The sequence below is a fragment of the Mesoplodon bidens genome, assembly GCF_964165515.1.
Source record: "Mesoplodon bidens genome assembly, chromosome: 9".
NCBI lineage: Eukaryota > Metazoa > Chordata > Mammalia > Artiodactyla > Ziphiidae > Mesoplodon > Mesoplodon bidens.
The window spans coordinates 45,277,587-45,303,846 of record NC_138166.1 but is presented as its reverse complement, the minus strand read 5'-3'; the positions used below and the strand labels follow the sequence as shown (position 1 = coordinate 45,303,846).

The window sequence follows — 26,260 nt, the reverse complement described above, 5'->3', positions numbered from 1 at the left end:
TGAATATAAGTACTAAATGGTGATGTCAGAGTCTTATCCCAGCGGATAAGGAAGAGACTTATTCTTAGCAGGAACTGGTCTCCCTGGAATGAAAATTCCCCTTCACCTCAGGGAAGCTCTCTACAGTCAGTGAATCCACCTTTTGTGCTGCTTCTTCCTCCTCTCTCTGATCCTCTGTGACTGCCTACAAGGATTTTGGCTACTATCCTCCCCGTGATTTTATGGAGCTTTCCATCCAAATCTGTTCTCTTCTGTTGATCCAGTTTCCAGCTCTCTTGGTGCCTTTTATTCTGTTGTAAAATTCAAGGTGAAGAGTACCAGCTTGAAGCTAGTCAAACTGATACATGTTCAGATACGTGTGCACATCTAAAGTTGCTTTTTTGAGGAATAATTTGGCCTGAACTGAAGGTATCCTAAGGCCAGCTCTACCTGGAGATAGAATACCTCTACCTACGAAAATCTTGGCTCTGGTACTTCTCTGGTGGGGGACAGTAAGCAAGTCATTTAATCTCTTTGAGTGTCAGTCTCCTCATTTATAAAATTGAGGTGATAAAACCTATCTTTGAGGTTGATGCATGGATTAAATGAGTAGCCATATCTGGCATATATGAAGCCATTGAGAGATAGTATCTCTGGCTGCTATAAGAATAGTATCAAGATTACATCAGCCTTTTCGCTATGTTCATTTATATATCTATTCATGTATTTATTCACTTATTCATTTATTCATTTGACAGCATTTATAGTGGGCTTGCCATATGCCAGTCACTTTGCTAGGCATTGGGAATAAATGGTGATTATGATAGATGACAGTCTGTGCCCTCACGGAAGTGAGAGTCCAGTTGGAGAGACAAACATTAAAGATATGATCACCTGAATAAGTGTAAAACTACAGTGTTGATAAGTGCTATGAGAACAGATGACCAAGTGAGGAAGTTTGAGGAAGTCTTCCCTAAGTAAGTAACACTTGAGAGTGAAAACATATGTAAGAGTTAACTGAATAGAGAGGGAAGGGAGAGGAGAGGGTTCCAGACAGACGGAATAGGAAATCAAAATGTCCCTTTGGTGGGAGGGCACACAGAGCACTTTTGGTGAATTGGAAAGAGGCCCTTAGGCTGATGCGCAGAGAGCCAGGAGGGAGTGTGGAACTTGATGAGGCTGGAGAGTTAGGCAGACCCAGATCATGCTAGACCTTGTGGGCCCTGATGATATCTTTATCTTAAGAGCAGTGGAAGCCATTGATGACAATTAAGCTGTGGGTGAGGGTGACGTGAACAAATACAGGTATGAAAAGATGCTCCTCTGTTTTCTTCCATTAATTGAAAGGATTCAGCCCTCTCAGATGGATGCTGCTCATTCTAAGTGTGTGTGTTTAGGACTTGGTTTCTGTGATCCGGGTTGTTGTTCTGCAGCTGCCACTTCAGTCCATTTTTCTTCTACCTCATTAATAAGGATGCTATCCTCTAAACTCCATACCACCGGCCATCCTCTACTTGCTCCAGATTTAAAGGGCCCTTGGACTTGGCTTTTTCCCCTTCCCAGCTCCTATAGTCAGCCTAGGTATCTCTATCATTCATGATAATGCCCCAGCTAACACCCTCGCCTCAATCCCTTGTTCTCCAAAGACTTTCTATGCCACTGACATTTTCCTTCTCTATTCCAGCAGTTCTCTGATGTGGCCTTGGTCTCGAATATATGCTCACTCAGAATGATGCCTCCTCTGAAGTCTTAAATCTTAAACCCAGGGATCCTATTCTCTGATGTCATGTCCCTCTTTCATGCCACTATTCCTGCTTGTTCATCTAACTCACTGAAAGCTTTATTTCAGTGACTTCCTGACTTCTTGTCTAGCCTGAAGTCTACAGTCTCTCACTGCAGTGTTGTAAGATCAAGTCTCTCAATTATTCTGATCCCTGCCAGTTTTCAACTCTGGATAAAGCCAACCCTCCCCTTTATCTGCTCCTGCCCCCAGGCTACTAAGCATTCCTGAAGAAAACCATCACTGTGCATACAGGCACTGTAATGCATTGCTGCTTCCTAGTTATCTGAGCTGTCAACTCTCTTTTCTGGTCCTTTCTCATCAGCGTTGTCTTAACAGAGTGGATGTCAACTTTGACTGCACGTTGGAATCACCTGGAGGTGTGATACCAGTGCCTTGGTTCCACCACTAAATATTCTGATGTAATTGTTCTAGAGTACATTTTGCATGGTGAGACACTCCCCAGGTGATTCCAGTGTTCAGCCAAGGTTGAGAACCACTGTGCTACTGGACCCGCAGAGGCTGACAGACTTGTTCACATCTTCTTGGGCTTTCTCCTAGTACTCATGCTAAGCAGATGATCTTGTCTCATCCAACTCCTTTTCCTTTCTCTACCTTTAGACCTACTTATTTTTAATGGCATCCATACTTGCCTAGTTCATTCCTATTTTAGAGAAAAAAATGGCCTACATCCCCATATTTGACCTCTTCAAAGGTGCCCTGGGTGTCAGTCTCTCTCTCCTCCTCCTCCTCCCTTCCTGATCTGAGCCAAGTGACCTGTTATGAATGATTGAGCTTAAAAAGTAAGCATGTGCTATCAGCTTATGAAGCATGAATTTTCTGTTGAAAAAAAAAAAGAACTTGGGGAAAAAGCAATCAAACCTGAGTTTAAGCAATATTAAGCAGAAAAATGAAAGATGATGATTTTCAGAGCAAATAATATTTGATGGAATATAGTGAGAAGTGATACCTGAAAGATGGTTGGGACCAGAGAGCGGCAGCAGCGGGAGTGGGAGGTGGAGCTTTGCATATTTTACTAAAATTGTTGAACTTCGGTTTTCAAATACTTTGAAAGTATTTTCTGTCTGAGTGCAAGGAGCAAAAGGATCAAAAATATGCTTTAAGGACAGAATTATGGTCACAGTATGGGACATGGTCTGTAGAGGAAATGTGTTCGAGACACAGAGGACCTTTGGGAGCCATTTGCAATGGTCTAGTCAAGAAGTGGTGAAGTCCCGGACGAGCATAGTGAAGATGAAAGGAGAAAAAAACTGCTTCTAGAGATATTTTTAGGGGTAGAATCAAGACAATCGTGTCATTTTACATTTTAGAGTGTTAGGTCAAGACTCGTAGGTATTTAATTCGCTATTAGTAGTTAACCCCAAAGATTCTGCTAAATCGCCTATTATTTATAGCTACCTATCTTAGTTTATTCAGGTGCTACAACAAAATTGCTATAACCTGAGTGGCTTATAGCAACTGGCCCAAATAAAAGACTTTACAGAACAAAGTTTTTTTTTTAAAGAATATATATCTCAGGGGCTCCCCTGGTGGCTGCAGTGGTTGAGAGTCCGCCTGCCGATGCAGGGGACACGGGTTCATGCCCCGGTCTGGGAAGATCCCACATGCCACGGAGCGGCTGGGCCCGTGAGCCATGGCCGCTGAGCCTGCGCGTCCGGAGCCTGTGCTCCGCAACGGGAGGGGCCACAACAGTGAGAGGCCCGCGTACCACAAAAAAAAAAAAAAAAAAAAAAAAAAAAAAGAATATATATCTCTTCTATGGATTGGGATGTTAGACCAAGTTTAAAATATACTATTTGATTAGTGATTCAGAATATTTTTAATAGTCTATTAAAATGTATGAAAGAAGCGTTAAGTAGAAAAATATCATGATCAGGAGAGGTATGGTGGAAGGGTTTGGACTGTGGATACAAACTGGATTTGAAGCTTAGCTCCTACCCAAACTGAACTGGTGACCTTAGGCATGTTGCTTAATATTGCTAAACTTCATTTTCCTTATTGATAAAATAGAGAAAGTTAAAAGAGCCACCTGATAGGACTGTGAGGAATATCTGAGATAAATATTAGCTATTATTATTTTGTATTATATAGTCAATTTTAGATAAGTATTTTTATAGCTTCTGCTTGGATTACTTGCTCTAGCCGTTGGGAGTCACTAAAATATTCTTGTCATTTAGTAAGCAAATGCAATGAGTAGTTCCTGTCCCTTTTAAGAAAGTATTTAGTGAACTGATATGTTTGACTCTTGGTAAATGTGAAAAAGTTGATTCTCCCATGAAGTTCTAGTTGAGTATTTTTTCCTGAAAATCGCTTATTGTCCTTAACTGTTATAATCAATAAATTCTGTGAAAAGAAAGAAATAGGCAGAATAGTAAAGTGAAAATAGAAACAATGATTATTCTTTCAGTTCTTCTATTTTTCAGACCTTCTGTTTTCAACCCTTCCATGAATTCATCTGGGTAGCAGTTTCCTTTTTGATGATTACGTGTCCATATTATCTTTTGCTGTGTAACAAACTACCATAAACTTAGTGGCATAAAACAGCGATTTGTTATCTCTCATAGCTCTGTGGGTTGTCTGGGCTTAGCTGGGCAGTGCTTGGTTGAGCTCTTTCATGTGGTTGTAATCAGGTGTTGGCTGGGGTTGTTGTCATCACAAAGCTCGACTGGGCTTGATGTCCAGAGTGGCTTACTCTCATGGCGGCTGGTTGATTCTGGCTCAAGCTAACGCTGTGAAAAAGAGAACCTGTATGTAGCCTCTCCGCATTGCTTGGGTTTCTTATAAAATGGTGTCTGGGTTCTAAGAGTCAGCATTCAGAGAGGTAGGAGGTGAAGCTACCAAGCCAGTTAAGAGCTACACTTAGAGCTGGTATAGCATCACTCCCACCATGTTTTGTTGGTTAAAGTAGACTCAGGGTGATCTCAGATTTAAGAGTATGGCTAAGTAAATGCTAGTTCTTAATGGGGAAATGTGGCTAAAAAGAACATGTGACAGGAGATTTGGTGGCCAACTTTGGAAAATAAAATTTGTCACAAGCAGTAGGTACAGGAAAGTTGGAGAAGAAGGGGATTGCAGAAGCTACCAACATTCTCATAACATTAAAAATTAATAAACTTTCATTTTGGAATAATTTTAGACTTACAGAGAAGTTGCAGAAATAGTACAGAGTGTTTCTTTATATCCTTCATCTGCACCTAACATAGCCTTGGGAGATTTGTCAGAACTGTGAAATTAACATTGGTATAATACTATTAACTAAACCACAGACTTTATCTGGATTTTACCAGTTTTTCTACTAATGTCCATTTTTTGTCCCAGGATCAAATCCAGGTTACTGCATTGCATCTAGTCATGTTCTGTTTTAACATGTTAACCAACCTCTCTCTTGCACTGATTTTTCTCCTTTCACAATCCATTAGGAAATGGTTTGCTTATAAAAATACATTTTTATAAATAGTACAATTTTACAAACATGGCCTAAGTCAATTGGAGAATCAGTGATCTCTAAAATATATTTTAGCCCTTTAGGATGCTGTAAAACATTTTCTAATGAGTTGCTATTAGTCTTCTAACATGGGAAAAATAATAAAAATTTCTAATAGAAATGTATAACATCATAGCCATTTTGGCTGTTTTTAAAATTCCATGTTAACGTTAAACCTTAATCTTTGTTGTATTTGTGACAGAAAAAAAATAAAAGTGACTTAAATCAGTGTGAATAAGACTTTAACATTGCAGTTTAAATTTATAGACTTCAACATAACCACCCTTTTTTGGTGATCAACATTCAGTCTGATTTTCCACCTCATTGAAAACATTCTCCAGCTGCTGCTGAGTGATTTCATAAATTGCATTCATGATCCTGGCTTGAAGTTCCTTTAAAGAATGTGGTCTGGATGAATACACAGCAGTTTTTACACAGTCCCATAAAATATAGTTCAGTGGGATAGGTCAAGTTTAAAGTTGCACAAGGATTTCATAAACACCCTGAGTAGATGGGCACTAAAACTCTGAATGTGTTATATGGAAAAACTTTATAAAGGATGGCAGTGTTCCAAATGTAGATTAAGTTGGTCATCTATGAAACAATTCCTACTACTGATGGTTCTTAATAGTACCACCTGCTAGTTCTTTCATATTAAATTGTGTGAAATAACACATTCTGTAAACTGATGAACTACTTATTTATTTAATAAATCCATCAATGAAAGAAACCTCTGTCATTAGAAATGGAGTTATTTATTAGACCCAAAAGGTCTTAAGCCAGAAATGTCAGGCATTTTTGTGCACAAAGAGTGTTGCAATCTGGCATTGTTTTTTAAAACAGCAGCAAGTAGCACACCATACCCAGTTGGTATGTTTGTCCCTTATCTGGCAGGAAACTCCAGAGTCTCCGGGTAATCAGCTCAGTGCCAAGTTAAACCTCGGAAGGACATCAGTGGTCTTGGTGTATAGTTCTGAAGAAACTACTAGGCTATAAGTATGCACTGAAGGCTGACATTTTGAGTGCTTCACTGATGCATTTCCTTTGTCGATTTTATTTATTGGTTTAGTGAGAGTATCTTTCACCCAGCCACGACAATTGTTATTCCGCAAAACGAAGCAAACCAATATAAACTTCATATTCCTAAATTAGAATTGTGGTCCCCTTGTTAGTAATAGCCATTGCTCATGTTTTGAAATTAATGTGATCGCATGAAATAGATGCTACACAGAAAACATAGCAATATGTGGTAATTATGCATACACAGGCTGGTATGCCACCAGCCACTGTGTAGACTTAATCCCAGGGCAGTTTTTACTGCTAGCCATTCATGTCAATTGAAGTTAGGTATTCTGCTAAAATACCTTAATAATTTTCAGCTCTGTCACTGAACCTTTCTTTAAATGTTTATAAAAACATGTGAATTGTTTATACCTATGTATTTTATATGCTTAATATACTTCATTTGTATCAGTAGCTTGGAAATGTCTTGAATCCAGATACAGCAGACCAAGACAGACTTCCCACTTATTGATAAAATTAGAGATTTCTGTCATACATAATATGAGTATCTCTCTTTAGAGAAGAAAATATGAGTGTAATTTCTGGTTCTTTTAGATAATTCTGAACTTCTAATTTCCTCGCATTTTCAAAGGATTGTAATTGCCTTTTTCTTTTCTTTTTTTTTTGTTATAGTTAAGAATTAGCAGTATATGCTTTAATTCCAAAGTATAGGGTTATTCTTCCCTACCTTTTAAAAAAAACTTTTGATCCACGTTATTACTAGCAAAGTTATTATAATGTTACTGTAGAACTATAGGCTGAACTTAGAGCATTCTTTTTGAGATACTGTCCTGGTTCTGTAATCCTAGGGAAACCGTCGTTAGCTCATGGAGTGTCAGAGCTGAGTCCTACGGTAGTGGGATTTGGGGAATGCGGTGTCACATTAAGCCATTAGATTTCCCCTAGTGTGGATGTGACTCTCCTCTCGGTTCCCAGAAATTCTCTGGTTCCTGTATCTCGGGGGGGTGGGGGTGGTTGTAGCCTTTGTTATTGTTAAGATTTTTAATTTTAACTTAAGGCCCTTAGATTTGAACCCTTAAGAAGTTCATGAATATAGGAAGGTTATGCTTTTAAAATAATCTTCCCTATTTAATTAAGCTATATTTTGGTGCTTTTACTTTCCAGAGTTAAATCTCGCTCCTAATTGGCTTTCATCTAAGTAAATTCAGAAGATTTGTCATTCTTCATTCTATGGAAAAGTATATAAATATTACTGTTCATTTGAAGTTTCATCATAGATATTCAAGAGCATGAGGCATATGGTTAGAATGAAGCCCTTTACCACACCATGCTGAAACCAAATGCCTAGCCTAAAAAGCATTTATAATCTTCGTTGTTCTTCCATTCTCCCCCTTAAAAATGCAAGAGTTACCTATCATCTCCGTTAATTTGCACTGCTACCTTATGTTTTTTTTGGTCATTGAAGCAAAATATGCCAATTAACTTTATTTTTTCATCCAAAAAGCAGTGGTTTTAATCCCAAATGCATTAACTAAAAATGCTTTCCAGTCTCCCACAATGTTCAGGGAATAGCTAAGACCTAAGACTCTGATATCAAAAAGCATTTTAATTCAGTTTGAATTGTACTATATAGTAAATATAAGATTATGAAGTGTTTTACTTATATTCATAAAAGTATGCTCAACGAGTATGTTGTGAATAGGGTGGTGTTATTTTTGTAGTTTCTTTCATGGAACGCTTGGGTTTCATAAAACCAGTGATGTAAAAAAATTTCCAGGAACACATCAAATAAATTACTGTTTAATAGACAATGATTTGTCCGTGAAGAGTGATTATACCTTAAATGAATATTGTTGCAAGGTCAGTCAAAGAGGAAAGTTGATATTGGTTGATTGATAGCATACCACTCTTGAAAGCACAGATATTATAGCTGGAAAAATCCTGTAAAGGGATCAAATTTGAAGGAAAGATAGTATAATATAAAGGTAATTTTTAAAGGGACAATATATTGGTACATATTGTACCTTAATATATATAATAAAAATATATATTCTATACTAAAGACTAAAGATTTCAGCAAATTTTTAATCTAAGTCCACTTTTATAGTTTGTTATACACACTTCTTGGAGAACAAGTAGGGAAAAATCTCATATCCTCGTCTCCAGATATGAATCTCTTCAGAATTAATTCTTACGAAGGCAGCTTTGGTTATGTTGACCCCAAAGTCTTATTCCTAATCTCCCCAAAGACTACCTGACTCAATTTAGGAGCTCTTGGGAACACCCATGAATTAGCTCCCATAGATTTTTTGCCATAGGAGTCATGTTCCTGAAAGTTTGTGCTGTCATTAGGAATGGTTCTCTCATTATCTGTCTGTGATTGGAGAATTGCTTTGTCTGATAAAATCTTTATATCTCCTGGTAAAGGGGAAGCTATGATCCTTATAACAAAGTGCTTTGCGTTTAGTGAGAGAAGGTTGTCTTTTGAGCATTGCGTCAAATGGACTTTGTGCTCTCCTTCCCAGTGACTTCAATGCCTTCTCTTGGAATGAAGGCTTTCCTGATTGCAGTTGGAGTTTTCAGTGTTCATAGTAGTTCAGGCTGCACTTAAGTCCTGATATAAGTTAGCCATCTCTCTCCTCAGTTCCCAGATGAATGCTACTTAACTGTGACCTGAGATATTTGGTCTTTGAAGATGTCTGCTGGTCAGATCCTCTTCCTGAGACTGATCGCTTTGGATTTTTTGTAGCTCAGTTTTAAGATTGCTACACTTCTTCCTCCTAAGTTCCAGCTCTTGTGCAAAACCATGGATCTTCAGATTTTAGCTCCATTTTTCTACCTGCCAGTTTGATGAAGGTGGATTTAAATGCTTCTTCACCTGCTGAGTTTCTAGATGTCCTTAGATGGAGGAGTTCTGCTTATTTAGATGGCATCTGCTAACTCAATACTTGCAAACATCTAGTTGTCTTTATTTTATTCCAGTGTGCTTTTCAAATTATCTTATTGATGTGCATGATAGCTCTTGTTTACTTGTTTTCACTTCACAGAACATGTTATTCTTCATCTCATCAGGTTCCTATCAATGTTTCTTCCAAAAATTATTCTTTTTTATTTTAAAGTTCTCTCTTTGAATCCAAAAATTATTTTCTTAATGTCTTCGTATAGAGTGACAGGGCAAAATAGGAAGCAACAGACTCATTCCTCAGCGTGTTAAGGTGGGAGCAACTGTGTCTCTGAGCTTTTCCACAATGCAGGAGGCAGATGCCATCCTCTGCCAACGCGTCCAGGACTGTTGGAGCCTGGCTTCCAATGGCCGCTCACAGAGCCAGTCTCTTTCCATTCCCCGGTGGTAGGAAACAAACTGAAAACAACTGGGGTGGCTGGAGGTCATCGGGACTCTGGTTTCCCCACAGACCCCACTGCTTTTCCAGCCATGGTAGCTGCCTCACTCCATGAGGGTGTTCCTTTCCTTGGATTGGGTCACACCCCTGCCCCCCAGCTTTTCTAAAGCTACATTTTGAGAATCCTGTCATTTTTGGAGAAAAAGGAGTTAAGATTACTATATGTATATATAATTTTTATGTGTTAATTTTGGGGGAACTCCATTGTCTATGAGTCAGACACCCAGAGTTGAATCTCAGCTCTGCTACTTGCCCGCTGGGACTGTGGTGAGTTAATTAACCTCTCTGGGCTTCAGTTACCTCAGCTGTGAAAGGAGGATGATGACGTACGTGGTCTCAGTAGGGCTGCTGAAATGTTTAGATCCAATAACTTATGTAAACTACTCAGCCCAGCACTGGGCACAGAATGGGTGCTCACTCAATAGCAGTTTCTCCTTCTCTCCAGCAGAATGCCAAGGTTTCTGCCCAAGCCCACCACGAGTTCTTAAATCTGGGCTTTGTTTTGTTTTGTCCATCATTTAATCTCCAGAGCAAATAACGTTTAGTCATGTTGTGGGATCAGAAGCCTGGAGCAAACAAACTACTACCACAGTACAGGTGAAAAACTAAATCAGTAAGAAATACTCAGTGTTATTTGATTCATTTCACCTATGATAGTTTTATTTATTTATTTTTGATGACACACCAGTGGTCATACTATTATTTTAATGTATACATTCAGATATGTAAAGTTTTAATTACCCTTATATTTTCATCTATCAGAAAGTAATTATTTTTGCTTTGTTGACTTATAAGTTTTTGCTGAATTGGTCTCTTTAAAGCTTGTCATATTGTCTCTTTGTATATAGTAACTTAAGAAAGAGCACAGAATGTGGGCAGGTAGCATATTTTTATAGTAGCCACATTTTAAGATAAAATGTAGAAACACCCTAATAATAAGGTTGGTACATTTGCTTCTTTTTAACTAATCCTGAATATTTTCTTTTTCTTGAAATGAGGTCTGTGTTTTTGGCTTTGCCTCTCATCTCTTTTGCGTGCGCTCAATAAACGTCTCTAGGTTTAATAAACGTCTTGGGGTTTAATCGAGGCTTTCCTTACTGAATGGTGTTTCATGCTTGGTAGGAGCCTAGTCTGAGTAATCCTTTTGGCTAGTTGGACCAAATAATTTCCTGCAAGTTATCTGTGGTGAATTACAGTAGAAGAGCCCAGTGAAAACTGTCCACCCTAGTGACCAGGAGCTAGACCTCAGAGCTTATTAGACCTGAATCCAGCTCTGGTTCACATGACATTAATTAGTTGTTGGTCTAGGCAAGTCACTTACTATCTTTGTGCCTCAGTTTTCCTATCTGAAAAGTGGAATAATAATGCCTAATTTATCAGATTGTTGTAAAGATTAAATGAGACAGTACATGTCAAAAACTTAGCCCAAGAGGGTGGGAGGGAGGGAGATGCATGAGGGAAGGGATGTGGGAACAGATGTATATGTATGACTGATTCACTTTGTTATAAAGCAGAAACTAATAAAAAATTAAAAAAAATAAAAAAAATAAAACTTAGCCCAACACTTACATATACTGAGTCTTTAAGAAACCATAGCCATTATTGTGTGATAGAAAATCCAGTGTTAATAAAACTTTATCTTATTGGTCGCCTTAAAACAAAGCAACAACATAACCCCGTTTTTCATGTTTTCAATTGAGATAATAGATTCTAAAGCCAGACTAATAGAAAAATGTCTTTTTGATACATATAGGTTTATAGTTATTTGAATTGATAAAAGCATTTATAGAATGTTAAATAGTAATTAGCTGTTGAAATAATTAATCCAGTTTCTTAAAGATGTTTAACATAGGACCAAAGCCTAGTATAGGCATTGGAAGAATTTAGTGTACTTTTTGAAATTTTTCCAGTATTGGATCTGACTCACTGACTTGAAACAAACAAAACAGAAGCTTGTTCTCCCTGTGCCCTTAGTGCCAAGAAATAAATCATTGCTATATTCATCAAGTCATAAAGCTTAAATAGTCTCTGAGTTGGACACCTCAGGGTAGTATTTGATGCTAACTACTGATTCAACCAGGGCCTGGTGATATTTAATGGACTGTTGTTCAAGGTCAATTGACACTAGGTGCTGCATCAATATTAAAGTATTGCACAACAATATGGATGTATAAAAACTTCCATTAAGCAATGAATATAAGTGAACTTTATTTGTCCTTGTAACCAAATATACTATGGTTTATGGTTATGTAACCACATGCTCTGCATCAAGAAAATTTCCTTGCTTTAGCTTTACCAATAATTTGTCCTTTTTCTGAGCTACTCTTAGGGCTGTGGCTCCTTAGTCACAAAGCACACAGGCATGTCTTTATGTGTTTCTCCTGCTTTCCTATTTTCTGCAGGCCAGAACCCCTGGCTCTTATCCACTCTGGGGTGGTGCTAATGCTCAAAAATGGCACTGTCTTTGCACTTGATGGTAAAGTGCCAGCATTTCTTGTACACCTGCTGTGTGCAGTTGCCTTGACATGACTCCATTTGGAATTAGATGGTAGCTGCCAAAGGTCAAGCCATTGGCTTCAAGGTCAACATTCCCAGGTGAGATAGAGAACAGGGAAAGGAAATAAAAAGAAGGAGACCGGGTATAGGGAATGAGATCTTGTTGTTTGAATTCCTGGAAGAACTGGCAGAAATTTTAGGGAAAAGGGTAAGAAATTATTTTTACTTCTCAGCACCAGTATTCAGGCGCAATATCTGAACAAATTATAAACTTTGAAAATAAATAAAATATTGCTTAACTGTTAACATAGGTATTCCTTAAGTAGCTTAGATTAATGCATTTTTAAAGTAGAAAGTTAGCATGGTTTGCTACAACATCAGCTTTTTAATGTGACAGATGAGACCCGATAAATATTTAGGAATGAACTGCTGTCCCATCAGGCATTGAAGGTTTAATCACGTAGTCAATTTATATCTCACCGTCATTACCTTGCCTGGTCCCTGTGACATTCACCATATTGTCAGTAAGCTGCTGTAACCTCAAGTGAGATTTGGCATTTCTTCCCCATTCCTAACACCTGCCCTTTCATGTAGCGCTCCAAAAAATGAGATAGTTCTTTGTGGCATGCATCAGTAGCTCAACAAGTGTCTCTTTGAAGCAACTGATTATTTACTCTTGTGCCATATGGTTTGACCTAGGCACCTTGGCTGTCTAAAAACAGTCAGAAGTCTTTTCAAAACTTAGATTCCTCAAGATCAGTTTTGTCAAGGAAGCTGACTGGTGTTCCTAATAACATAGCAAGTCAAGCAGTACCTTTAGAAAATCTGAATATTTACATTAGGATCAAAAGCTAGTTTTTCTTAAAATTTATATGTAAAAAAGAAAAACTGTGAGGCTGTACTAATCAAGATATTTCGTGATCTTCAGAGAAACTGTAGGATTTTCAAATTGCCACTTTGGATTGATGAGGAATGCATGAAGAGTAGAAGAAATAACCCAGCTTGCCAGTGGTTGGTTGGAGAAACTTATGAAGATGTTCAGATGCTACATATATGTCTATACACAGGGGAGCATAGAAGGTTAGCCAGGACTTGCCCAAAGAGAAATCTGAGTAAACTTGATAGTTCCTGTGTCAATGGGGAAAATAGAAAGGCAGCTTAAATAAGTCAAGACTGTTTAGCATCTAATTATTATGCAGTGAACCCCCTTCTTTCCCTTGATTGTTAAAAATTCTTGAAACCCTGGAATTGCTCCTACGTTCAAGGCATGAGGCAGATTTGAAATTCTGCTAACACTTTCATTCAAGAACTGGCCAGTAGCAACTTTTTACTAGGAAGCAAAGAATTCTGGTGTTTGGTCCAGACGTGTATTTTTTGCATTCACCTCGAAGGTTTGTGAGAATTTATGACTATTGTTTGTAATAACAACCTTTAAAAGCCAGCTATTCTCTATCCCCAACCAAATATATTTGCAAGATTACTTTTAAGTCCATAAAATCTATAAAAATCACCCAAATCCTCCTTCAAACTATTAAAATTTACTTTTACACTGATTCTTACAAGGTTGATGTTTTCTCTCCACAGCTTAGAATAATATTTTATTTGTCTTAAATTATTTCAAAATTTAAGTTGGTATTGCCTTTGTTGTAGAAATCTTAGATTCTAGAATTTTGAGATTTGGCAAACAAGTTCGAGTAGGATATACCTTTCATAACAGTTCATAACACTCTGCAGTCTTATAATCTGCCTTTTACATTGCCTTTTCCATCCTGAAGTGTCATAACACTTTTTACAGTTTACTACATGTAGCAGTCAACAGATTCCTTAATCATTTTAGTATCTTTGAACTTTATCCAGCATCCATTTATGTCTTGACATGTAGCTACCAGAATTAAAGACTGTTTGAGAGCAGAAATTAAAGTCTTCCTCAGCTAATGTTGAAATCAGGAATTCATTGTTTCTCCAAATCCTTTAAACTCTGACTTTTAGGCATGATTTTTTTTTTTTTTTTGCACTCCGTTCATTTGATGGAAACATTAATTAAGGTAATAGTATGGCAGCATTTCCCAGTGCCACTGTGAGTCCCTGAGCAGCGGTGCACATTACATTAACTTCTTCAGATTATAAAGCCCCTATTTTGCACCGTGAAGCGGTAATTTCAGGGAATAGCGCTTAATGAAGTTCCCCCAGGTGTTGAACTTACTAGAGGAACTTTGAATTCCTCTTCTAAGTGCAAGGAAAAGTAAAGTAGGAGGTTTGGTTTGTTTTCGTTTTTGTTTTTAACAGATTTTTAATGCAACGAATTAAAACAATTAGAACTATACTTGAATTTAAAAATAAATAAGAAACACATCAGAATGACAGTCTGGTCCTCTCTGCCTATTGAGCCAACATTAACTTGAATAAAAATGAAACCATTGGCTTGCTAAAAAATAATTTTGGATTTTTCAGTTAACTGCCATTGATGTGATAAGGACTGAGCAAAACATGCATATCTCTTATTCTGAAAGTGGGACTACTAAGTATAAGACATTAAATCAACTTATTAAAAATTTAACACCTTTGTAAAGTGACAATTATTTTTTACTCCTAAATAAAATACTTTCTTTTTTATTGTAATACAATTAACCACTTTATAATTACAGTTTTATTGAAGAAATCCTTCTTACCACCTTCCTCTTAAAACTTACTATAGTGATAAAATGCTGCTGTTAAACCATAATGGACGTGCTCCACATGACATGGTGCCTGCTCAGATGTCCATACGTTTGTTCTCTACATCTGTGTCTCAATTTCTGCTCTGCCAACTGGTTCATCTGTACCATTTTTCTAGGTTCCACATATATGCGTTAATTTACGATATTTGTTTTTCTCTTTATGACTTACTTCACTCTGTATGACAGTCTCTAGGTCCATCCACGTCTCTACAACTGACCCAATTTCGTTCCTTTTTGTGGCTGAGTGATATTCCATTGTATATATGTACCACATCTTCTTCCATTCGTCCGTCAATGAGCATTTAGGTTGCTTCCATGACTTAGCTATCATAAATAGTGCTGCAATGAACATTGGGGTGCATGTGCTTTTTAAATTATGGTTCTCTATGGGTATATGCCCAATAGTAGGATTTCTGGGTCATATGGTAATTCTATTTTTAGTGTTCTAAGGAACCTTACTGTTCTCCATAGTGGCTGTATCAATTTACATTCCCACCAACAGTGCAAGAGGGCTCCCTTTTCTCCATACCCTCTCTAGCATTTGTTGTTTGTAGATTTTCTGATGATGCCCATTCTAACTGATGTGAGTGGATACCTCATTGTAGTTTTGATTTGCATTTTTCTAATGATTAGTGATGTTGAGCAGCTTTTCATGTGCTTCTTGGCCATCTGTATGTCTTCTTTGGAGAAATGTCCATTTAGGTCTTCTGCCCATTTTTGGATTGGGTTTTTTGTTTTTTGAATATTGAGCTGCATGAGCTGTTTATATATTTTGGACATTAATCCTTTGTCCATTGACTCATTTGCAAATATTTTCTCCCATTCTGAGGGTTGTCTTTTGGTCTTGTTTGTAGTTTCCTTTGCCATGCAAAAACTTTTAAATTTCATTAGGTCCCATTTGTTTACTTTTGTTTTTATTTCCATTACTTTAGGAGGTGGATCAAAAAAGATCTTTCTGTGATTTATGTCAAAGAGTATTCTTCCTATGTTTTCCATTAAGAGTTTTACAGTGTCCGGTCTTACATTTAGGTCTCTAATCCATTTTTTTTTTTTTTTTGCGGTACGCGGGCCTCTCACTGTTGTGGCCTCTCCCGTTGCGGAGCACAGGCTCCCGATACGCAGGCTCAGCGGCCATGGCTCACAGGCCCAGAAGCTCTGCGGCACATGGGGTCTTCCCGGACCGGGGCACAAACCCGTGTTCCCTACATCAGCAGACGGACTGTCAACAACTGCGCCACCAGGGAAGCCCTCTAATCCATTTTGAGTTTATCTTTGTGTATGGTGTTAGGGAGTGTTCTAATTTCATTCTTTTACATGTAGCTGTCCAGTTTTCCCAGCACCACTTATTGAAGAGACTGTCTTTTCTCTATTGTATATCTTTGCCTCCTTTGTCATAGATTAGTTGACCATAATTGTGTGGATTTATCTCTGGGCTTTCTGTCCTGTTCCATTGATCTATATTTCTGTTTTTGTGCCAGTACCATATTGTCTTGATTACTGTAGCTTTGTAGTATAGTCTGAAGTCTGGGAGTCTGATTCCTCCAGCTCCGTTTTTTCCCCTCAAGACCATTTTGACTATTCGGGGTCTTTTGTGTCTCCATACAAATTTTAAGATTTATTTTTTTAGTTCTGTAAAAAGTGCCATTGGTAGTTTGATAGGGATTGCATTGAACCTGTAGATTGCTTTGGGTAGTATAGTCATTTTCACAGTATTGATTCTTCCAATCCAAGAACATGGTATATCTCTCCATCTGTTTGTATCATCTTAAATTTCTTTCATCAGTGTCATAGTTTTCGGCATACAGGTCTTTTGTCTCCCAGGTAGGTTTATTCCTAGGTATTTTATTCTTTTTGTTGCAATGGTAAATGGGAGTGTTTCCTTAATTTCTCTTTCAGATTTTTCATCATTAGTGTATACGAGTGCAAGAGATTACTGTGCATTAATTTTGTATCCTGCAACTTTATCAAATTCATTGATTAGCTCTAGTAGTTTTCTGGTGGCATCTTTAGGATTCTGTATGTATAGTGTCATGTCATCTGCAAACAGTGACAGGTTTACTTCTTCTTTTCCAATTTGTACTCCTTTTATTTCTTTTTCTTCTCTGATTGCCGTGGCTAGGACTTCCAACACTATGTTGAATAATACTGGTGAGAGTGGACAGCCTTGTCTTGTTCCTGATCTTAGAGGAAATGCTTTCAGTTTTTCACCATTGAGAATGATGTTTGCTGTGGGTTTGTCGTATATGGCCTTTATTATGTTGAGGTAGGTTCCCTCTATGCCCATTTACTGCGAAGTTTTTATCGTAAATGGATGTTGAATTTTGTCAAAAGCTTTTTCTGCATCTATTGAGATGATCATATGGTTTTTATTCTTCAATTTGTTAATACGGTGTATCACATTCTTTGATTTGCGTATATTGAAGAATCCTTGCATCCTTGGGATAAATCCCAGTTCATCATGGTGTATGATCCTTTTAATGTGTTGTTGGATTCTGTTTGCTAGTATTTTGCTGATGATTTTTGCATCTGTATTCATAAGTGATATTGTTCTGTAATTTTCTTCCTTGGAGTATCTTTGTCTGGTTTTGGTGTCAGGGTGATGGTGGCCTCACAGAATGAGTTTGGGAGTGTTCTTTCCTGTGCAATTTTTTGGAAGACTTTGAGAAGCATGGGTGTTAACTCTTCTCTATATGTTTGATAGAAGTCACCTGTGAAGGCATCTGACCCTGGACTTTTGTTTGTTGGAAGATTTTTAATCACAGTTTCAATTTCATTACTTGTGATTGGTCTGTTCATATTTTCTGTTTCTTCCTGGTTCAGTCTTGGAAGTGTCCTTCCTTGTTTCTTTTAACATTCTTTATTTTAAAGTCTGTTTTATCTGATATGAGTATTGGTACTCCAGCTTTCTTTTGATTTCTATTTGCATGGAATATCTTTTTCCATCCCCTCACTTTCAGTCTGTATGTGTCCCTAGGTCTGAAGTGGGTCTCCTGTAGGCAGCATATATATGGGTCTTGTTTTTGTATCCATTCAGCGAGCCTGTATCTTTTGGTTGGAGCATTTAATCCATTGACATTTAAGGTAATTGTCGATATGTATGTTCCTATTACCATTTTCGTAACTGGTTTGGGTTTGTTTGTTTGTTTGTTTGTTTGTTTTGTGGTAAGCAGGCCTCTCACTGCTGTGGCCTCTCCCGCTGCGGAGCACAGGCTCCGGACGCGCAGGCTCAGCGGCCATGGCTCACGGGCCCAGCCGCTCCGCGGCACGTGGGATCCTCCCGGACCGGGGCATGAACCCGTGCCCCCTGCATGGGCAGGCGGACTCTCAACCACTGCGCCGCCAGGGAAGCCCTTGGGTTTGTTTTTATAGGTCCTTTTCTTCTGTGTTTCCCACTTAGAGAAGTTCCTTTAGCCTTTGTTGTAGAGCTGGTTTGGTGGTGCTGAATTCTCTTAGCTTTTGCTTTTCTGTAAAGCTTTTGATTTCTCCAGCGAATCTGAATGAGATCCTTGCTGGGTAGAATAATCTTAATTGTAGTTTCTTCCCTTTCATCACTTTAAATATGTCAGGCCACGCCCTTCTGGCTTGTGGAGTTTCTACTGAGTAATCAGCTGTTACCCTTATGGGGGTTCCCTTGTATGTTATTTGTCATTTTTCGCTTGCTGCTTTCAATAATTTTTGTCTTTAATTTTTGCCAATTTGATTACTTTGTGTCTCGGTGTGTTTCTCCTTGGGTTTATCCTGTATGGGACTCTCTGTGCTTCCTGGACTTGGGTTGCTATTTCCTTTCCAATGTTAGGGACGTTTCCAACTATAATCTCTTCAGATATTTTCTCGGGTCCTTTCTCTTTCTCTTCTCCTTCTAGGACCCCTATAATGCGAATGTTGTTGTGTTTAATGTTGTCACAGAGGTTTCTTAGGTTGTCTTCATTTCTTTTCATTCTTTTTTCTTTATTTTGTTCTGCAGCAGGGAATTCCACCATTCTGTCTTCCAGGTCACTTATCCGTTCTTCTGCCTCAGTTATTCTGCTATTGATTCCTTCTAGTGTATTTTTCATTTTAGTTATTGTATTGTTCATCTCTGTTTGTTTGTTCTTTAATTCTTCTAGGCCTTTATTAAACATTTCTGGCATTTTCTCCTTTTTTGCCTATATATATATATATATTTTAACATCTTTATTGGAGTATAATTGCTTTACAATGGTGTGTTAGTTTCTGCTTTATAACAAAGTGAATCAGTTATACGTATGCATATGTCCCCATATCTCTTCCCTCTTGCATCTCCCTCCCTTCCACCCTCCCTATCCCGTCCCTCTAGGTGGTCACAAAGCACTGAGGTGATCTCGCTTTGCTATGCAGCTGCTTCCCACTAGGTATCTATTTTGCGCTTGGTAGTGTATATGTGTCCATGCCACTCTCTCAGTTTGTCCCAGCTTACCATTCCCCCTCCCCATATCCTCAAGTCCATTCTCTAGTAGGTCTGTGTATTTATTCCCGTCTGGCCCCTAGGTTCTTCATGACCCTTTTTTTTGTTGTTTTTTTAGATTCCATATATATGTGTTAGCATACAGTATTTGTTTTTCTCTTTCTGACTTAACTTCACTCTGTATGACACTCTCTAGTTCCATCTACCTCACTACAAATAACTCAGTTTCATTCCTTTTTATTGCTGAGTAATACTCCATTGTGTATATGTGCCACATATTCTTTATCTATTCATCTGTTGATGGACACTTAGGTTGCTTCCATGTCCTGGCTATCGTAAATAGAGCTGCGGTGAACATTATGGTACATGACTGTTTTTGAATTATGATTTTCTCAGGGTATATGCTCAGTAGTGGGATTGCTGGATCTTAGAGTAATTCTATTTTTATTTTTTAAGGAACCTCCATACCGTTCTCCATAGTGGCTGTATCAGTTTACATTCCCACCAGCAGTTCAAGAGGGTTCCCTTTTCTCACACCTTCTCCAGCATTTATTTTTTGTAGATTTTTTATGATGGCCATTTTTGATTGGTGTTAGGTGATACCTCATTGTAGTTTTGATTTGCATTTCTCTAATGATTAGTGATGTTGAGTATCCTTTCATGTGTTTGTTGGCAATCTGTATATCTTCTCTGCAGAAACGTCTATTTAGGTCTTCTGCCCATTTCTGGATTGGGTTGTTTGGTTTTTGGATATTGAGCTGCATGAGCTGCTTGTAAATTTTGGACATTGATCCTTTGTCAGTTGCTTCATTTGCAAATATTTTCTACCATTCTGAGGGTTGTCTTTTGGTCTTGTTTAAGTTTTCCTTTGCTGTGCAAAAGTTTTTAAGTTTCATTAGGTCCCATTTGTTTACTTTTGTTTTTATTTCTATTTTTCTAGGAGGTGGGTCAAAAAGGATCTTGCTGTGATTTATGTCATAGAGTGTTCTGCCTATGTTTTCCTCTAAGAGTTTGATAGTGTCTGGCCTTAAATTTAGGTCTTTAATCCATTTTGAGTTTATTTTTGTGTATGGTGTTAGGGAGTGTTCTAATTTCATTCTTTTACATGTAGCTGTCCAGTTTTCCCAGCACCACTTATTGAAGAGGCTGTCTTTTCTCCACTGTATATTCTTACCTCCTTTATCAAAGATAAGGTGACCATATGTGTGTGGGTTTATCTCTGGGCTTTCTATCCTGTTCCATTGATCTATATTTCTGTTTTTTTTGCCAGTACCATACTGTCTTGATTATTTTTGCTTTGTAGTATAGTCTGAAGTCAGGGAGCCGGATTCCTCCTGCTCCGTTTTTGTTTCTCAAGATTGCTTTGGCTATTCGGGGTCTTTTGTGTTTCCATACTAATTGTGAAATTTTTTGTTCTAGCTCTGTGAAAAATGCCAGTGGTAGTTTGATAAGGATTGCATTGAATCTGTAGATTGCTTTGGGTAGTAGAGTCATTTTCACAATGTTGATTCTTCCAATCCAAGAACATGGTAAATCTCTCCATCTGTTTGTATCATCTTTAATTTCTTTCATCAGTGTGTTATAATTTTCTGCATACAGGTCTTTTGTCTCCTTAGGTAGGTTTATTCCTAGATATTTTATTCTTTTTGTTGCAGTGGTAAATGGGAGTGTTTTCTTAATTTCACTTTCAGATTTTTCATCATTAGTGTACAGGAATGCAAGAGATTTCTGTGTATTAATTTTGTATCCTGCTACTTTACCAAATTCATTGATTAGCTCTAGTAGTTTTCTGGTGGCATCTTTAGAATTGTCTACACATAGTATCATGTCATCTGCAAACAGTGATAGCTTTACTTCTTCTTTTCCAATTTGGATTCCTTTTATTTCCTTTTCTTCTCTTATTGCTGTGGGTAAAACTTCCAAAACTATGTTGAATAATGGTGGTGAGAGTGGGCAGCCTTGTCTTGTTCCTGATCTTAGTGGAAATGGTTTCAATTTTTCACCATTGAGGACAATATTGGCTGTCAGTTTGTCATATATGGCCTTTATTATGTTGAGGAAAGTTCCCTTTATGCCCACTTTCTGGAGGCTTTTTATCATTAATGGGTGTTGTATTTTGTCGAAAGCTTCCTTGCATCTATTGAGATGATCATATGGTTTTTGTCCTTCAGTTTGTTAATATGGTATATCACATTGTTTGATTTGTGTATATTGAGGATTCCTTGCGTTCTTGTGATAAACCGCACTTGATAATGGTGTATGATCCTTTTAATGTGCTGTTGGACTCTGTTAGTATTTTGTTGAGGATTTTTGCATCTATGTTCATCAGTGATATTGGCCTGTAGTTTTCTTTCTTTGTGACACCTTTGTCTGGTTTTGGTATCAGGGTGATGGTGGCCTCGTAGAATGAGTTTGGGAGTGTTCCTCCCTATGCTATATTTTGGGAGAGTTTGAGAAGGATAGGTGATAGCTATTCTCTCAATTGTTGATAGAATTCGCCTGTGAAGCCATCTGATCCTGGGCCTTTGTTTGTTGGAAGATTTTTAATCACAGTTTCAAGTTCAGTGCTTGTGATTGGTCTGTTCATATTTCCTGTTTCTTCCTGGTTCAGTCTTGGCAGGTTGTGCATTTCTAAGAATTTGTCCATTTCTTCCACGTTGTCCATTTTATTGGCATACAGTTGCTTGTAGTAATCTCTTATGATCCTTTGTATTTCTGCAGTGTTAGTTGTTACTTCTCCTTTTTCATTTCTAATTCTATTGATTTGAGTATTCTCCCTTTTTTTCTCGATGAGTCTGGCTAATGGTTTATCAATTTTGTTTATCTTCTCAAAGAACCAATCTTTTAATTTTATTGATTTTTGCTATCATTTCCTTCATTATTTTCTTTGCCTCCATTCTTTTTCCATGGTCCTGGATCATCTTCACTAACATTATTCTGAATTGTTTTTCTGGAAGGTTGCCTATCTCCAGTTCATTTAGTTGTTTTCCTGGGGTTTTATCTTGTTCCTTCATCTGGTACATAGCCCTCTGCCTTTTCATCTTGTCTGTCTCTCTGTGAATGGGGTTTTTGTTCCACAGGCTGCAGGATTGTAGTTCTTCTTTCTTCTGCTGTCTGCCCTCTGGTTGATGAGGCTATTTAAGAGGCTTGTGCAAGTTTCCTGATGGGAGGGACTGGTGGTGGGTAGAGCTGGCTGTTGCTCTGGTGGGCAGAGCTCAGTAAAACTTTAATCCACTTGTCTGGTGATTGGTGGGGCTGGGTTCCCTCCCTGTTGGTTGTTTGGCCTGAGGTGACCCAACAGTGGAGCCTTCCCAGGCTCCTTGGTGGGGCTAATGGCTGACTCTGGGAGGGCCCACGCCAAGCACTACTTCCCAGAACTTCTGCTGCCTAGTGTCCTTGTCCCCACGTTGAGCCACAGCCACCCCCCGCCTCTGCAGGAGACCCTCCAACACTAGCAGGTAGGTCTAGTTCAGTCTCCTTTGGGGTCTGTGCTCCTTCCGCTGGGTCCTGATGCACACACTGCTTTGTGTGTGCCCTCCAAGAGTGGAGTCGCTGTTTCCCGCAGTCCTGTCAAGTCCTGCAATCAAATCCCGCTACCCTTCAAAGTCTGATTCTCTAGGAATTCCTCCTCCCATTGCCAGACCCCCAGGTTGGGAAGCCTGGGGCTCAGATCCTTCACTGCAGTGGGTGGACTTCTGTGGTATAAGTGTTCTCCAGTCTGTGAGTCACCCGCCCAGTTATGGGATTTGATCTTATTTTGATTGCACCCCTCCTACCATCTCATTGTGGCTTTTCCTTTGTATTTGGATGTGGGGTATCTTTTGTGGTGAGTTCCAGTAGCTTCCTGTCGATGATTGTTCAGCAGCTAGTTGTGATTCTGGTGCTCTCACAAGAGGGAGTGAGAGCCCGTCCTTCTACTCTGCCATCTTGAACCAATCTCCTGAACTCTTCACCCTTTAATCATATGTTTTCATGTCTGGAAAGCAACTTACAATGGTTGCTTTCAGGAACAGCGTGTTGGTGGAGAAGGAGACTTTTTCCTAATTGATTAATTCACCAAATATTTATAAAGCACCCATTATGTGCCAGACACTATGTAAAGTGTTGGCTATGCAGAGGTGACCAAGATTGACATGGTCCCTGTCTTCATGAATTTTACAAGGTAATGGAAGAGCCAGGCATTTAATATGCACATATGCATACACACACACACATATGTATTTACTTACAAATTGTAATGAGTGATATGAAAGAAAAGGATGCTATGAGAGAGAATTCACAAGGGGGAACTAATTTAGGTTAGGAGGTGGTTCAGGAAGTGATATTTGTGCTGAAACTTGAACGATGAATCAGAGTTAGCTGGGCAAGAAGTGGAGGAAAGCGTTCCAGGTAGAGGAACCAGCATGTGCAAAAGCCCTGAGGCAGTAAGGATTTTGGCTTACTGGAAGAACTGAAAGAAGACCAGTATCACTGAAGTACAGATAGGAACAGGCAGGTCAGAATATACAAGGCTTGGCAGTTTGAATTTTAATCTGAAGTGCAAGGGGAAATTATTGAAGGAGTTTTAATCAGAGGAATGATAGTATCTGTTTTTTGTTTGCTTGTTTTAATTTAAAGACCTCACTGGTCTTTAAATTAAAGAGGAGAATCTGTAGGATATGGCCTAGAGCAATATAAATAGTCCAGGCGAGAGGTAGTGGTCACTTGGACTAGAGTAGTGACAGTAGAAATGGAGAGAAGTGGACACATTTAGAATGTATTTGGGGATATGGTGGTGGATTATATATGGGGACAAGGAGGTTCCCTAGAATTAAATAAGTGTCCGATGGCATGAGCCATAGGGTGGAGGATATAGAAGTCTAGAGAAGGAACAGGTTTTGGGGGAACATCAAGAGTTCAGTTTTTGGACTAAGTAACTTTTATGTAGTAATGGAGGTTTTTAGTAGAGGTTTGGGCTTACAGTATAAATCTGGGGATTATCAGGGTGCAGATGGTATTTACATCTTTGTGAATGAATGTGATCACCTAGGGAGGGAATGTTGAGAAAGAGAGCCCAGGACCTGGCCCTAGGGAGCTCTAAAACCTAGAACTTGAGTAGAATAGGAGGCGTTCACAGATGGACTGCGAAAGAACAGCCAGAGAGTCAAGAGGAAAATACTGAGGAGAATGGGTGTTGGGAAAGCTAACAGAAAGTGTTTCAGTAAGAATTAGACCATTCTTGTGTAGTTGGAGTAAGCTTATATATAAATTATATATGTATGTACATCTATATCTTTTTCCCTAAAGAATGCCTTTTTAATGTATTGGTGGGGCTGGCCGGAGCGTGTCGGGAGCGGGCACTGAGGCCCGAGCCGCAGAACGCTAGCAAAGGACGTGCTGAGGTCTCTGGGCTCCGCCGGGTGGCCCTAGCTGCCGCCATGGGCATCACATTTTTAGAAGTTATCAAACCTTTCTGTGCAGTTCTACTAGAAATTCAGAAACCTGAAAGGAAAATCCAGTTTAGAGAGAAGGTACTATGGACTGCTATAACTCTTTTCATCTTCTTAGTGTGTTGTCAGCTACCACTATTTGGAATCATGTCATCAGATTCTGCAGATCCTTTCTACTGGATGAGAGTTATTCTTGCATTCAACAGAGGAACTTTAATGGAATTGGGTATCTCCCCAATTGTAACATCTGGTTTGATTATGCAGTTGTTAGCTGAAGCCAAAATCATTGAAGTTGGAGATATACCCAAAGACAGAGCCCTATTCAGTGGAGCCCCAAAACTGTCTGGTATGATCATTACCATTGGGCAAGCCATTGTGTATGTCATGACGGACCTCTATGGGGATCCCACTGAAATAGGGGCTGGAATCTGTCTCCTTATCATGATTCAGTTGTTTGTTGCTGGTTTGATTGTGCTGCTGTTAGATGAGTTGCTACAGAAGGGTTACGGCTTGGGGTCTGGGATTTCCCTCTTTATTGCCACCAACATCTGTGAAACCATTGTCTGGAAGGCCTTTAGTCCCACTACCATTAACAGTGGCAGAGGTACTGAGTTTGAGGGTGCAGTCATAGCAGTCTTTCATTTACTGGCCACCAGGACAGTCAGAGGTCAAGCTCTAAGGGAGGCTTTCTATCATCAGAATTTACCCAATCTCATGAACCTCATTGCTACAGTTTTCATGTTTGCTGTTATATATTTTCAGGGATTTCGTGTGGATCTGCCCATTAAGTCGGCCCAGTACCGAGGGCAGTACAGCAGCTACCCCAAGCTCTTCTACACGTCCAACCTCCCCATCACCCTGCAGTCGGCCCTGGTGTCCAACCTGTATGTTATTTCCCAGATGCTGTCAGTTCGATTTTTAGTAAATTTACCAGGACAGTGGGCTGATGTCAGTTGGGGAAGACCTGCTTGTTCTTACCCAGGGGGGGGCCTTTGTTACTACCTTTCTCCTCCTGAGTCCATGGGCGCCATATTTGAGGATCCTGTCCATGTGGTTGTTTATGGCATCTTCATGTTGGGATCATGTGCATTCTTTTCTAAGATGTGGATAGAGGTGTCTGGTTCCTCAGCCAAAGATGTAGCGAAACAGCTTAAAGAACAGCAAATCGTAATGAGAGGCCACAGGGATACCTCTATGGTTCATGAGCGTAATAGGTACATCCCCATAGCAGTTGCGTTTGGCGACTTGTGCATCGGCGCCCTGTCCATGTTGGCTGACTTCCTCGGGGCCATCGGCTCAGGCACTGGAACTCTGCTTGCAGTCACTATTATTTATCAGTATTTTGAAGTGTTTGTTAAAGAACAGGCTGAAGTTGGCGGGATGGGTGCTTTGTTTTTCTAAATGTTCCAGTATTTCTTTTTGTGTGTGTGAAAGGGAAAATATTTTGACACACTGTTTTTGTCAGATAATGCTGGCTCCCCTTTTCTTCTCTCACAGTTTGTTTTTA

At 38.9% G+C, this 26,260-nt stretch overlaps 2 protein-coding genes across 3 annotated transcripts in view; both read left to right on the top strand.

The window, feature by feature from the left end:
• The window catches only part of UMAD1 (UBAP1-MVB12-associated (UMA) domain containing 1), a 241,102-nt gene that overhangs the window by 75,184 nt on the left and 139,658 nt on the right, over nucleotides 1–26,260 (top strand). The window lies entirely within an intron of this gene.
• Nucleotides 24,566–26,228, top strand: LOC308622177 (protein transport protein Sec61 subunit alpha-like). Its single transcript, XM_081243391.1, has one exon. It carries the CDS (start codon nucleotides 24,583–24,585, stop codon nucleotides 26,152–26,154), a length of 1,572 nt encoding a protein of 523 aa, XP_081099517.1. The 5' UTR covers nucleotides 24,566–24,582; the 3' UTR covers nucleotides 26,155–26,228.